The sequence below is a fragment of the Dendrobates tinctorius genome, unplaced genomic scaffold, assembly GCF_039654945.1.
Source record: "Dendrobates tinctorius isolate UK_male_01 unplaced genomic scaffold, ASM3965494v1 ptg000016l, whole genome shotgun sequence".
Lineage (NCBI taxonomy): Eukaryota > Metazoa > Chordata > Amphibia > Anura > Dendrobatidae > Dendrobates > Dendrobates tinctorius.
In genome coordinates this window covers 31,391,067-31,406,477 of record NW_027361684.1, presented here as the reverse complement: position 1 = coordinate 31,406,477, position 15,411 = coordinate 31,391,067, and the positions used below count along the sequence as shown (strand labels likewise).

Below are 15,411 nucleotides of genomic sequence, written 5' to 3'. Positions count from 1 at the left end.
GCAGGAGGGAGGCGTTGCAAAAAGGACCCGGACCTGCGACACCCATTGGACTGGACTGCACCTGACCACCCCCCCGGGTGAGTATAATAAAACATTGTTCTTATCTTGCAGGTCATATTGGGGCTTATCTGCAGCATTATAGAATGCTGTAGATAAGCCCTGAAAGGCAGTGGCCACATCTTATAGCGGCCAAAACAGATGACAGGTACCCTTTAATAGTGTGTGAAGGCTATCATACAGTGTGGGGGCTACTATAGGTGCCCTCATGCAGAGTTGGAGGCTACAAAGGGGTCCAACATACAGAGTGGGGGCTACAAAGGTGGTCATGATACAGCATGTGGGCTAGTAAGGCGGCCATCATACAGAGTACAGGCTACTAAAGAGGTCCTCATGCAGAGTGGGGGCTACTAAGGAGGTCATAATACAGTGTAGGAGCTACTAAAGGAGTCATCATACAGAGTGAGGGCTACTAAGGGGGGCCTTTATTCAGGGTGGAGGTACCTAAGAGGACCTTCCTACAGTGTGGGCGGCTACTAAGAGGACCATGATACAGTGTGGAGGTTACTGTACGGGCCATCATGCATTGTGAAGGCTACTGTGGGGGCCATCATACTGTGTAGGGACTACTAAGGGTGTCATTATACAGTGTGGGGGCTACTGTGGAGGCAATGATACTGTCATGATACCAGTGCAGGTTTTTGAGCTGCACGTCAGAGGTTAATGTCTGAAGCTCAGTGCAGGTTTTGACCTGCACACCTCGGGTTAATGATTGTGGCCTCTTTTTGTTCTGGGAGAGCTTCTTAAACCCCTGGGAAGCTCCAATCCCTGTCAGTTATACTTTTGCCTTTGGCCGAGTGTGGTGACCTCCGTGTGCCTGTGCCTGTTCGTTGTTATAGCTTGTTTATATGGTTCTGACCCTGTTCTGTTCCCCGTTGTGAGTTTGCCTGTTAATTCTGTACTGCGCTACCCTCCCTGTGTATGACTCGTTGCCTGTTATCTGACTACTCTCTGCTCGCCCCTCTTGTACCTTGCAGCTATCTCTGTGTACTTGTTGCCTGTTATCTGACTACTCTCTGCTCGCCCCTCTTGTACCTTGCAGCTATCTCTGTGTATGACTCATTGGCTACGTCCGGACTATCCTCCCTTTCTATGCCCCTTGGTAACTTTGTCTTGCAGTTACCCTGCTAGGAGTTCTCTTGCAGCTCCTTGCTCTCTGGAGTTTAGGCCACACCCCCAGCAGTCACGTGCTTCACGTCCTGCTGTTCTGAAGTATGCACCTATTCGGCTGCTGCCCGCTCCACAGGTATCTTTGAACACAGTTCGCTTTACTCAGGACACACGCACTGGCTCAGTGAGCAAGCTCAGTGAAGTGTTCCTGACAGATACAGTGTAGGGACAACTGTGTGGGCTATGAAGCAGTGTGTGGGCTGCTGTGGGGACTATCATACTGTGTAAGGGCTACTAACAGGACTATCATACAGTATGGTTTTACAGTGGAAACCATCATACAGTGTGGGGGCTACTAAGGGGACATCATACAGTGTGTAGTTTGCTGTTGAGACCAATTGAAAATTTGTATTGCCCAGCAACAGGCCCAAACATCACTGCTCTAGAAAAGATCTGCAAGGAGGAATGGGCCAACATACCACCAACAGTGTGTGCCAACCTTGTGAAGACTTACAGAAAAAGTTTGACCTCTGTCATTGCCAACAAAGGATATATAACAAAATATTGAGATGAACTTTTGTTAATGACCAAATACTTATTTTCCACCATAATTTGGAAAATAGATCTTGCCAAATCAGACAAGATAATTTTCTGGATTTGTTTTCTCATTTTGACTTTCAAAGTTGTGGCCTATCTATGATGTCAATAAAGGAACTCTCTCATCTTTTTAAGTGGGAGAACTTGCACAATTAGTGGCTGACTAAATACTGTTTTTCTCCACTATATGTGAATGGTGCTGTAGAAGTGAGAAGTCAAATGTGTCTTTCATAGAATGTTAGAGTTGGAGGGGATCTCCAGTGTCGTGTCCAACTCCCTGCTCAATGCAGAATTCACTAAGCCATCTCAGACAGATGTCTTTTCAGCATCTATTTGAAGACTTCCATTAAAGGAGAAGTCACAGACGAGTTCTCCAGTGTTGTAAACTCTACAGACAAGTTGAGGCTGGACGAAGTACAGTAATTATGTCGGTCTGGACCAAATGAAAAAGACAGGAAAAGTGAATGATTCCATCACAAAGAACATCAGCTGTAAGTCACTATATATAACTGTACTCTAATGTTTAATATGTTCTGCGGGACTGTTGTCTAGTACTATATGGTCACTGTATGGCGGTACTATCGGTGTTGGTCTTTATATAGAGATTCATTTTCAGTAACAGCGGTCAACTACTGAGAGTCCTCTATACCCACGATCAAGGTGTGCCACTGAAGTTTTAAACACGGTTACCTGGTTAGAGACCCACTTAGATGATTCAGCTCCTGAGCTGAACCCCTAGCTATACCTCAGGCCTGAACTAAAAACATGTACATAAAATTCACTAAGCCTTTCTGGAAGTGGAACAATTGGTAAACTCGTGCAGTTAAGCAAATTTTAATGGAGGAATTGGGCAAATGAGTTGCAGCAAAATTCATGATCTGAGAGGCAATAGTCTGGCTGCAAATTCAGAGTACTTTGAACAAAAGTTTCAAAAGTTACAAATTAATATACTATTTTTTTAGGGGATTTTTTTGGTTCTTCCCTTGCAACAACCTTTTTTAAAAAATTTTTTTCCCAAATGGAAACAAATCCTCATACCCAGAGATTGTTTGTGTGAATCAACCTTCACAAAATTATCGAAAGACTTGAATAACGCAATGAGGAAAAAAAATCACTGGAGCCAAACATCCTTTTCCTTACCCATTAATTCTGGCTGGTATATGGACTCTTAAAGGTACAGCAGACATTCAGCTAACAGTGAAGGCTCGTGCTAGCAGCACACCGCCCATGGAAGTTGACTCCTGTTCCATTTCGGGCACCCCCTCGTATGATTATAATTTGGGGTGAATAAACCTCTCATGCACGGTTCCATCATTTGTTGGCTCTAAAGCTATAAACACATTAATGATTCCGAATTTCCTTCTTCTAAACCATCTGTATAGACAATTATATATCACCTTATCATTTTATGCTTTACTAATGTGATTATTAACTTGATCTACTTGTTAACTGGACCTTAAAATAAAGGAGTACAATATTAACAGGTAACTACAGACAGGAGATGTGAAACATTTATGGTTATGTAGCAGCTTTTATAAATGTTTTAATGCTTTGACCCGGGCTTCCAGCACAATATGAATGTGCATTAGTGACAAGAGTGATGGAAATGTGTTATACTCTATCCACATAATGAACCATCCCCTAGAAAGTGACACCAAGTTCAGTAACCTTAAAAAAGTGAACATACCTGCGCATGACGCAGTGATAACTAATGAATGTATTCCGCTGAGCATGCAAACTTTTGACCTTTTATGTGAATGTTGTCAGCATTGTATACAATTCGTATGAGCTGCCTGATAAGTAGTGTAACAAGATAACAAGGCAGCTTCTGTAATGTACTACAATCTTCAATCCAAATTATCAATAAAAATTACTAAACTGAGAAAGTTGCCTACATACATTAGTGAGATAGCTTACACCATTACCAATTACACAGTAATATTTTGGGGACACAATTCTGACCTACATCATTTTAATTCATCATTACCAATAGACATTCCACCGCAAAAATGAACTCATTTCGATAGCAACGCAGTAGACAAGTTGACCTTTCTTTCTGGCAGTTAAAACTTCCCATCAGTTACCCATAAAGATCAGCAGATTTTTTGTTTAAGCGTTTTTGCTTTTTCCCCATCTTCCCTTTTCCCTGTTAACCTATACATATTTTACCATATAATATATTGCAAAAAAATTAAAAATGCAATGAAAAATGACACCATAATTTTTGGTGTTTTGTTTATATGACATTCATTGTGCAGTGAAACTGAGTCGGCAACATGATTCTTAGAATTAGAACAATTATGATGATAGTAAAATGATGAAGTTTTTTTATACAGTGGTGTGAAAAAGTGTTTGCCCCCTTCCTGATTTCCTATTCTTTTGCATGATTGTTACACTTCAATGTTTCAGATCACCAAACAAATTTAAATATTAGACAAAGATAACACAACTAAACACAAAATGCAGTTTCAAAATAAAGGTATTGGGTATATGTAACATTTTAATCACTTTTTATAGCATTTTTCTAGGGGGAAATACAGCAACCAAAAACTAATATGGCATTGTGATTTTTATATCCATTTCAGTGTTCATCTTATTAATAAATATTTATATATTTTATTTGCTTGGGCAATTGCGCATGTGGCACTACCAAATATGTCAATTTTTTAAACTTACATTTTTTTCAATCTTTCTGAATTTGTAAAAATATTTTTTAATGGTTTTTACATTTTTAATTTGAAGTTACCATGGTGTCAGGAGTGGACACAAACAGAAGATGGTCCCTGTGCAAGAATAGTATATGGGCCCTTTACAGTCCAATAGCTCATCATACAGCACAATTTCACCTGCTTTGGAGGTATAAGTGACACTCTTACCTATTGAACCCCTATGCGGGTACACAGGTTGCACCAATGGTGAGTCCATCCCTGCATGGTGTGAAAACACATCAGATATTCCATTGTGTATTCATTTGTGGAAAATCCACTGCACTACCACCAGAGTGCATGAGATTTCTTAAAATCTCATGCACTTGCTGCAAAATACTTCCACTGTCTAAATGTATAGGAGCTGCTGGTTTGAGATTGACAGAATATCAGTTATGCTATGGATGTTGCTGCAAATTTCACACTTTGTAATGCAAAAGGTTAAATGTACGACTCCCCAGCTCCTTCACAATTATATCTACATTGGTACATCCTGCTGTGGCTATCACTCTGGCATCTCCATTGAAGGAAGTCCTCAGTGAAGATAAGTGGGAATGGAGCCTAAAGGGCCTGTCACACTAAGCGATATCGCTAGCAATATCGCTATAACGTCACAGGTTTTTGTGACGTTATAGCGATAATGCTAGCGATATTGCTATGTCTGATACTTACCTCCGACAGCTCCCCCGCTGATTATCGCTGATCGCGCGAGAACATCCTGGACCGTTTCTCGTCGTCAGCTTCCTGTGGCGCCGACGAGCGATGCGTGGACGCGGGAGGGAGGACATCAGGATCGCCTCGTCTGACAGGTAAGTAGCGACCCCTGCTGTGTCGCTGGTGAGATCTGCCTGTGTGGCGGCTCACTAGCGACCACTTAGCGATGCACGAGCGATCCTGACCGCGTCATATCGCTGGTCGGGATCACTGGTGCATCGCTAAGTGTGACAGTACCTTAACAAAGCTGGCATTCATGCTGCATGAATCCGACTCAGCTCTTTAGCCCACTCCATAGATTGATGGCATGCAACTGCCATATGTGTATGGCAGCCATCTCCCAGGGGCTAAATTAAAAACTCATACTACAGCTTTCCACATTGCTGCACCATCATACAGCTCTACTCTCACTTCTGTCTACCAACATACTGTACATATACTCTCCGGTCAACCAATGACTCATGACTCACATCCTCCCTTTTACTGTACATATTTTCATGACTTCTCCAGTGCTATATACTCTTTGGCATACACTACTGTGGAGATGCGGGAGGTCAGTGGGAGACCTGGTCTGCTAGCTGAAACCGCATGGACCAGTGATCATCCCACCGAACGCCCACTCTCCTTTTACCGTGGTCATAATACTACTCAGACACCATAGGGTGAGGGTAAAACATTGTGGCAATAATTTATTGAACCACAAAACAGGGAAACAGCATGTAGAACAGTCCCAGCAAAATAACCAAGATGGTGCAAATCTTCTGCTGACTCGCCGGGATAAGAGCAGCTATTATTTCAGAGCTTCCAGGACCGACTACCCCACTACCCCATTGAGGTACAAGGCCAGTTGACTGGAGGGTCACAGCCTGGCTTTTCCGAACATCTCCATGGAGGCAGGTGACCGGTGGGTCCCATTCCTGGCTTTCACAAACATATCTATGGGGCTCCTGTGACTATTGGGTTCAAATCCTGGCTACCTCAAATTTATCCATAGATTGGCAATGGTCAATGGAGCAAATCTGTATTCTTCTAGTGAGGGTCATGGTCTCCTAAGCTGGCATCATGTGGAATGTCAAATCTGTGTCCCTCGTGATGTAGCCATGATGTCTTGGCTGCCATCTTGTAAAGAGTCTCTGGTTCTTTGGATGCCTGGATGACTTGGATGTATGGAGGAACCTCCTTACAGAGGCACATACCCTCTTTTTATGGTTAACTGTCTTTCAAGCCAGCAGCCAGAGGTCAAGAGGAAGATGTGATGAGGTTGACTCGCATTGTTTGACCATCTATTCAAATTGCATAGTCTTTATTCCTCTGCTTTGCAAGTCAATAAGATGGTTAGCCTGGAAAATGTGTAATCAACATATGAGCAAACATCATTGTTCAATTACCCTGCTTCTTTAGTCATCCAGGAAACAGCACAATATGTTACAACAGATTGTCAACTTACAAATCAATATTGCAGGCTTATATGAAAAAAGTCTGTGTTCTCTTGACCAACCAGAAAGAAACACATAAATTAAAAAATCAATATATATATCTAATATATAAAGCTCAAAGTTTGTATGTATGTGTGTATGTGTGTGTGTATGTGTGCATGTCCGGGATTGGCATCCGCACCGTCGCAGCTACAGCCACAAAATTTGGCACAGTCACACGTCTGGACCCCGAGAGCGTCCTAGGCTATGTTGTGAGGCGAAATTTTAACCCCGCGTGTTCCAATTCACCAAACAATTTTGCCCCTATCTCCATACTGGGAAAAAAGTGTGTGCGTGTCAAGCCCCGCCCCTCATTATGATGTCACAATGCCCCTATTTGCATACTGGGGAAGCAGTGTGTGCGTATCAAGCCCCGCCCCTTGTTATGATGTCACAATGGTTGACATGGTGACGCTAATGTCATCATAGGTTGCAAGCCCTGCCGCCGCTCATTATGATGTCATAATGGTTGACTATGGGATGGAGGATGTGTGATGGGTATATGGGCACTGAACTATGGGATGGAGGATATGTATGACGGGTATATGGGCATGGGACTATGGGATGGGGGATGTGTGATGGGTATATGGGCACTGGACTATGGGATGGAAGATATGTATGACGGGTATATGGGCATGGGACTATGGGATGGCGGATATGTATGATGGGTATATGGGCACGGGACTATGGGATGGAGGATTTGTATGATGGGTATATAGGCACGGGACTATGGGATGGAGGATATGTATGATGGGTATATGGACATGTGACTATGAGATGAAGGATGTATGATGGGTATATGGACACTCGACTATGGGATGGAGGATATGCATGACGGGTATATGGGCACGGGACTATGGGATGGCGGATATGTATAATGGGTATATGGGAATGGGACTATGGGATGGAGGATATGTATGATGGGTATATGAGCATGGGACTATGAGATGAAGGATGTATGATGGGTATATGGGCACTCGACTATGGGATGGAGGATATGTATGATGGGTATATGGGCACGGGTCTATGGGATCGTGGACATGTATGATGGGTATATGGGCACGGGACTATGGGATGGAGGATAATTATAATTTGCTATAACTAACCATAGTTAGTTACTATGCCCGGACAGCACCGGGCTCTTCAGCTAATATATATATATATATATATATATATATATATATATATATATATATATAGCAGTCAATTCTTCTAGGCTTGTTGAAAATAGATGTCTGGTTAATTAAGATAAAATGCTGTTGTCACATTGCATTGCTCCCCATCTTAATCAGCCAGAAGTAAAAGGATTTCAATCATCCTTCTCCACTTATTGGGAACAGTCCACAGCATGTCTTAAGCACAGGAACAAATGCAAGAGGTCTCACCTTCATGAGACCAAAACTTTGCATCATCTAGTTCATCAGAGCGTATTGCATGTCTTCCTTGCGAATAAGCTCCACATGTAATTGATGAAAAACAACCCTTATCCATTGTGTCCAAACATGGCTTCCTCCGCATTCCATAGTTCCTGAATGGAATCTCATTCAATCTGTCAAAGCTGACACAGCTCCTGTACTTGCCATTTCTTGTTGAGGTTATACAACCACTCTGGTCCTCTTCCCAAGGCAGAGTTGGTGGGGTTGGTCATAGTGGCATCCAAAACCTGCTGTGCATGCTTCATCAATGGTCTGCTGGGTTTTTCTGTATATCTCCCTGGTTGCGGTGCCCTGGACGGTGTCTCACAACACCAATCCCTTGCAACTCCCCTGGTTCCACCTTGCTAAGTAGTATCCCACTGCTGCCACTGTACTGTGGATACAAAGGGGATCAGCGGTTCCCCTTGTCTGCTATCTAAAACCGCATGGACCAGAGATCAGTCCACCGAACACCCGCTCTCTTTTACAGTAGGCATAATACTACTCAGACAACACAGGGTGAGGGCAGAAAACTGTTGCAATACTTTATTGAACCACAAAAAAGCAATTAAAATAAAAAACAGTCCCAGCAAAATACCTAAGATGGTGCAAATTACAGAGTCTCACCCTTCTGTTGACTTGCCAGAATAAGAGAAGCTGTTACTTCAGAGTTTCCAGGGCCAACTAACCCACCTGTGACATGCACACATAGAGGAGGTAACAACAAGCTTAGGAAAATGACAGTCCATTGAGGTACAAGGCCAGATGACTGGAGGGTCACAACCTGGAATCTCCGAACATCTCCATGAAGCCAAGTGATCGGTGGGTCCCATTCCTGACTTTCCAAACATATCTATAGGGCTCCAGTAACTATTGGGTTCAAATCCTGACTGCGTCAAATTTATCCATAGATTAGCAATGGTCAATGGAGCAAATCTGTATTCTTCCAGCGAGGGTCACGGTCGCCTAAGCTGGCATCATGTAGAAAGTCAAATCTGTGTCCCTCGCGATGTAGCCATGATATCTTGGCTGCCATCTTGTAAAGAGTTTCTGGTTCTTTTGGATGTTTGGATGACTTGGATGTATAGAGGAATCTTCTTACAGAGGCTCATATCCTCTTTTCATAGTTAACAACTGTCCTTTAAGCCAGCAGCCTGAGGTCAAGAGGAAGATGTGATGAGGTTGACTCGCATTGTTTGGCCATCTAATCAATTTGCATAGCTTTAACTCCTCTGCTTTGCAAGTAAACAAGCTAGCTGGTCTGGACAATATGTAATCAACATATCAGCAAACATCATTGTTCAATTATCCTGCATCTCTTTATTTTTATCAGGTAATTTTTTATTAAACATTTTCAAAAACTGAAAAAACAGGTAGTCACATACAGGATAGTTCCCAAATAGTATATTACATAAACACAATAGAACCCCACAAAAAACCCTCCCATCTTACCCCCCCACCCTCACCCGACAAAAAACTCTCTTCTCTCCCGATGCATTTGGTCTCTCACAGCTACAGTTTTCCGGTTATATCCTCCCCAACACTCTCATCCATGTTAATCAAGAAGGCGCCAACCTGGGGGTGTCCAACCAAGGCGCCCACATATCCTCCCATTTCTTAATTGTTCTTCTCTTTTGGTACACATATTTCTTCATATCTATATTATTATTAACTGCATCGGTAACTTCCGTGATTGTGGGTACAGAAAATCCCCTCCAGTGAGCCGCCACTCTCTTACGAGCCTGATATAATATTCATGAGACTGCCAGCTGGTGTCCCTCCAAGAGCGGCAAAGTCTCCACCCGACCCATGAGAGCCATTTTGGGGTCTAGTACCATTTGACATTGATAGACAGTGTTAAGTAAATCAGTCACATCCCCCCAAAACCTACGTAACCGAGGACAGTTCCAGGTCATGTGTATCAGGGAACCACCAAAGGTGCTCTGCTACTCTCCAAGCAAGGAGCCGCAATGTAGCTTTGCTGAACTACCGTGTTGTGTGGGGTGCGAGTGTTGGAGTGTGGTCAGGAGCCTCCAACTTACCTGGATGGTGGGGCACCACACCTCAGGAGGAGGTGCAGTACCTCTGTGGCGACTAATGCCCACATTGGGCATTCCACACTTCCAACAATCAGCCTCTCTAGCATATCCCATTTTCAACAGGCGTACAGGAGTTCAATAAACTCAGTGAAGCAAATAAAGATGCGACACTCTCTGCACCTCGCTAACAGATACTTTCGTCACTTCTTGCAATGCATCTTCCCATTCATCATCTGTTAAATCACCTACATCAACTTGCCACTTATTCTTCAATGCCTCTAAGCTTGCCACTCTCTTTTCCAACATTATTGCATATATCATGGATATAATACCTCTTGATCCTCCTCCCCTCACTACTCTATCCAACAACTGAGTTTTGGCTGGGTTACCTAGTGGGGTGAGTCGCTGTTGTGTTTCACAAGCATGTCTCAGCTGGAGATATTGAAAAAATCTTGCATTAGGAATGGAAAACGTCTGTTTAAGATCCTCAAAAGATCAAAACTCTTCCGAATAAAGCTGCGATATTAGTTTAATCCTTCTCTCCCATAGCTCAAAACCCTCTAATTTATTTAGCTCTGTACATGTCAAGTTTCTCCAGATCAGGGTATCCTGTATCTCTGGTCATCCAGGATAATAGCACAATATGTTACAACAAATTGTCAACTTATAAGTCAATATTACAGGCTTATCTGAACAAAACTCTGTGTTTTTTTGACCAATCAGAGAGAAACACATGAATTCAAAACATATAGATAACAGTCTATTCCTGCTGGCTTGCTAAAAAAAAGATGTCTGGTTAACTAAAATGAAATGCTGTGCCATCACAAGTCCCCTTACCCTTTTGCCTTGATCCTAATATTAATGTTTTTTAAGTGTGCCTTGAAAACATTTTTTTCAAGAACAATAGCCACAAAACAATAGCTTAGTGCCCTTTCACAACTTAACCTGATCACAGATAATTCTTCTAAGTATTAGAGATGAAATACTTAAACATGGCATGATGTATCATTTAACAGTAGTGATAGAGAGGATGTTCCATATCATTAATTTCCATCCAAAGGCTTGTGGACCACATGTGGCTCATGAGCCCTCTTTTGAGTGGCTTGCCGTGGCAGCCCTAGGTTATGGCCATATGAATTGGTTGCATTTATGCATTCACACTGATAATACTACATACTGTGTATATTCATTTCACAGAACACTACCAATTTAATAGTATGATGCCAGTTTCAAATATCAATTTGCAAATTAAAATTTCACGATTTTGTGTTTTTCCACATTTAATTTAATTTATTAACATTTTCTTACCTACACTACCGTTTAAAAGTTTGGGGTCACCCAGACATTTTGTGTTTTCCATGAAAACTCATACTTTTATCAATCAAATGAGTTGCCAAATGAATTTAAAATCTAGTCCAGACATTGACAAAGTTCGAAAAAAAGATTTTTATTTGAAATAATAATTTTCTCCTTCAAACTTTGCTTTCGTCAAAGAATGCTTCCTTTGCAGCAATTACAGCATTGCAGACCTTTGGCATTCTAGCAGTTAATTTGCTGAGGTAATCTGGAGAAATTTCACCCCATGCTTCCAGAAGCCCCTCCCACAAGTTGGTTTGGCTTGATGGGCACTTTTTGCATACCATATGGTAAAGCTGCTCCCGCAACAGCTCAATGGGGTTGAGATCTGGTGACTGCGCTGGCTACTCCATTACAGATAGTATGCCAGCAGCCTGCTTCTTCACTAAATAGTTCTTGCATAATTTGGAGGTGTGGTTTGAGTCATTGTCCTGTTGTGGGATGAAATTGGCTCCAATCAAGCGCTGTCCACAGGGTATGGCATGGCGTTGCAAAATGGAGTGATAGCCTTCCTTATTCAAAATCCCTTTTACCTTGTACAAATCTCCCACTTTACCAGCATCAAAGCAACCTCAGACCATCACATTACCTCCAGCATGCTTGACAGATGGCGTCAGGCACTCTTCCAGCATCTTTTCAGTTGTTCTGCATCTTGCAAATGTTCTTCTGTGTGATCTAAACACCTCAACCTTGGATTCGTCTGTCCATTACACTTTTTTCCACTCTTCCTCTGTCCAATGTCTGTGCTCTTTTGCCCATATTAATCTTTTCCTTTTATTAGCCACTCTCAGATATGGCTCTTTCTTTGCCACTCTGCCCTGAAGGCCAACATCCTGGAGTCGCCTCTTCACTGTAGATGTTGACACTGGCATTCTGCGTGTACTATTTAATGAAGCTGCCAGTTGAGGACCTGTGAGGCGTCGATTTCTCAGTACTACAGACTCTAATGTACTTGTCTTGTTGACCAGTTGTACAGCGGGGCCTCCCACTTCTCTTTCTACTCTGGTTAGAGCCTGTTTGTGCTCTCCTCTGAAGGGAGTAGTACACACCGTTGTAGAAAATCTTCAGTTTCTTGGCAATTTCTCGCATGGAATAGCCTTCATTTCTAAGAACAAGAATAGACTATCGAGTTTCACATGAAAGTTATTTTTTTCTGGCCATTTTGAGAGTTTAATGGAACCAACAAATATAATGCTCCACATTCTCAACTAGCTCAAAGGAGGGTCAGGTTTTTAGCTTCTCTGATAAGCCAAACTGTTTTCAGCTGTGCTAACATACTTGCAGAAGGATTTTTAAGGGTATTCTAGCCATCCATTAGCCTTCTTACAAAGTTAGCAAACACAAAGTACAATAAGAACACCGGAGTGATGGTTGTTGGAAATGGGCCACTATACACCTATGAAGATATTGCATTACAAACCAAATGTTTGCAGCTAGAATAGTCATTTACCACATTAACAATGTATAGATTGTATTTCTGAATCATTTAATGTTAGCTTAATTGGAAAAAACTGTGCTTTTCTTTCAAAAATAAGGAAATTTCTAAGTGACCCTAAACTTTTGAACGGTAGTGTAAATCTGGCTCTCAACTAGGGGAGGACATACCATTGGTGCAATCAGTGCAGCCACAGATGGGCCATGAGGTAAGAGGTAGGAGAACCACTTCCAAAGCTGGTGGAACTGTGCATTTTAATGAGTTATTGGGCTGCTAACGGTCCATGTATGATTCTTGCACAGGGGCCCTCTTCTGTCTGTGTCCACTCCTGGCATGATGGTAACTTAGTCATACGTAACCAGCACATGAGAGTATGATGCAATATATGGTTCTTGCACAGGGGCCCTATTCTGTGTGTGTGTCCTGCCGTGCTCCCTACCATCATCCATATTAGACTGTAGCTTTCATATCATACATAATAATTATGGAGAGGATCAGATCATTGTTACATCTCTGATTATGCTTCCCATGAATTCTCAACCTTTGCATATGATTGTTGTACAATTAGCTATGCACTTACTGTACTGTTTATGTGCAATTACGCTGTTTCAGACATTGGCCTGATTGTAACCTGATTGCATTTCCATTCTGTTACTAGGATATAGATTCAAAACATTAAATCTAAAATGGCAAAACAATACACATTCTTCTTACCTCACCATTGGATCATTATTTGCATTTGGTCCTACTGCTGTTATTGAACTTGTGTAGACTACGTAAGGCACATCCATGGCCAAACACGCATTTATAATATTTTCTGTCCCTGTGCATATTAAAAACCATTACATGCATTACATTTCTATAATTGGACACGTTAAAAGGTCATAGAAACCCGAGTAAATCATTTATGGTAAATGCAATTTCTCTGCTGTCAAAGACATCTTAAAAAAAATTAGAATTCCTAAAAGTAAACTCAATTTCAAACATCAAATCATCTTGAGACACAGCACAGATCTTAAGAGGATTGCACTGGACACCAATTATTTTCTCTCTCTCAGTTACACAGAGGGGGTCTACAACCGCTGTGCATGTCAACACTGAGGTCAAGATGACATGCAGAGCGGTGATCACAATTTTAGATTAATTCCTTTGGCACTGACTGGTCACTTACTGCTTTTCAGCTAATCAGCGCCAAAGGGGTTAATCAGGAGAGATGATGTGGCAATCACCTCATCCATAGTAACTCCTTTGATTGGTGCTTGTCACTTGGATTTTTTTTGTAATTTTCTGTGATTGGCTGGTCATAAATTGAATTGATCAGCCAATTACAGCTTTCAATGACATGGGGGGAGGAAATACAGCCCCCTGGGATGATGTGCAGGGATGGCCTGCATTGTGCGGTAACCAGTAATACCGGTGCCATATATATACTTCGCTTTGCGGGATTGCAGAGCTGTATATATACGACACATGTTGGGAAAGGGTATCACGCACAGTGTAGGACAGACTAAGTGCAACACAAAGGGATAAGGGGAAGGGGGGCCCAACACTGGGGAAGCAGGGAGTGAAGACCCCTAAACAGACCGAATGTCAACCTGTCTGCCCTATCATCCCTATATAGGCTCTGCACCTATCGCCGGGAAGGATAGCTAATCCCTGCCTGACCATAGTGATAAAACCTGTACCGGGAAGGACAGGATTAGCGCTAGTCAATCCCCACTACTATAGACAGATAGGAAAAACGAAATAAGAGAGACACTTAGCTTGAGTTGACTCACAGAGAAACACAGATGCCCTCCAAACTCCAAAGAGGGCGCTAGCAGACTGCTACATTTTCAATCCTCAACAGGGAAGTACAAATAGAAAATATCACCTGCAACTCCCAACAGGAAGTTGGGAGTTATAAACACCCAGGTCCAGGTGTGGCCATTAGCCGGGGAAGGTGGCCACTAGTCTGCAAAGCAAACTGCTGAGACCTTCTGCAGTCAGATGTAGTGCAATGGTGTGCAGCCTCTGACACATCCGTGACAATGGGTTAAACCAAATAGTCATTCCACACAAATTAGTTAATAAAAAACATTTCTCATATGTTTACTTTATGTTACCATGATCTTTCAAAAGTCCTTTTATTTTGTTATGATAATAGAAATGTTGAAATTTCGGAGAAATTTTTTATTTTTTCAAGGAAATTTACAAATCCTATTTTTTCAGTTTTGAAGGGACCTTGAGGGGCATACATAAAAAATAAAAGCAGAAGTGATATAATTTTAAAAACTTCACCCTTGAAATTATTGTAGACTGCTGTTAGGAAATTTGTTAACCTTTCAGATTTTACACAGGAACTAAGGCAAAGTGAAATGAAAAAATGAAAAATTATATTTTTTATACTAAAATATTGCTTTAGCTGAAAATTTTCATTTTCACAAGGGGTAAAAGGAGAAAATGGACTCTAAAATGTATTACACAATTTTACCTGAATGTGGCAATATCGCATATGTGGTCAAAAAC

The 15,411-nt window shown here is 41.9% G+C and overlaps 1 protein-coding gene across 1 annotated transcript in view; it reads right to left on the bottom strand.

The window, feature by feature from the left end:
- The window catches only part of LOC141078083 (3 beta-hydroxysteroid dehydrogenase type 7-like), an 84,866-nt gene that overhangs the window by 46,572 nt on the left and 22,883 nt on the right, over window positions 1-15,411 (bottom strand). Inside the window, exon 3 of the mRNA XM_073564915.1 lies at window positions 13,618-13,726. Coding sequence (XP_073421016.1) covers window positions 13,618-13,726 — 109 coding nt within the window. The remainder of the gene's footprint in view (window positions 1-13,617; window positions 13,727-15,411) is intronic.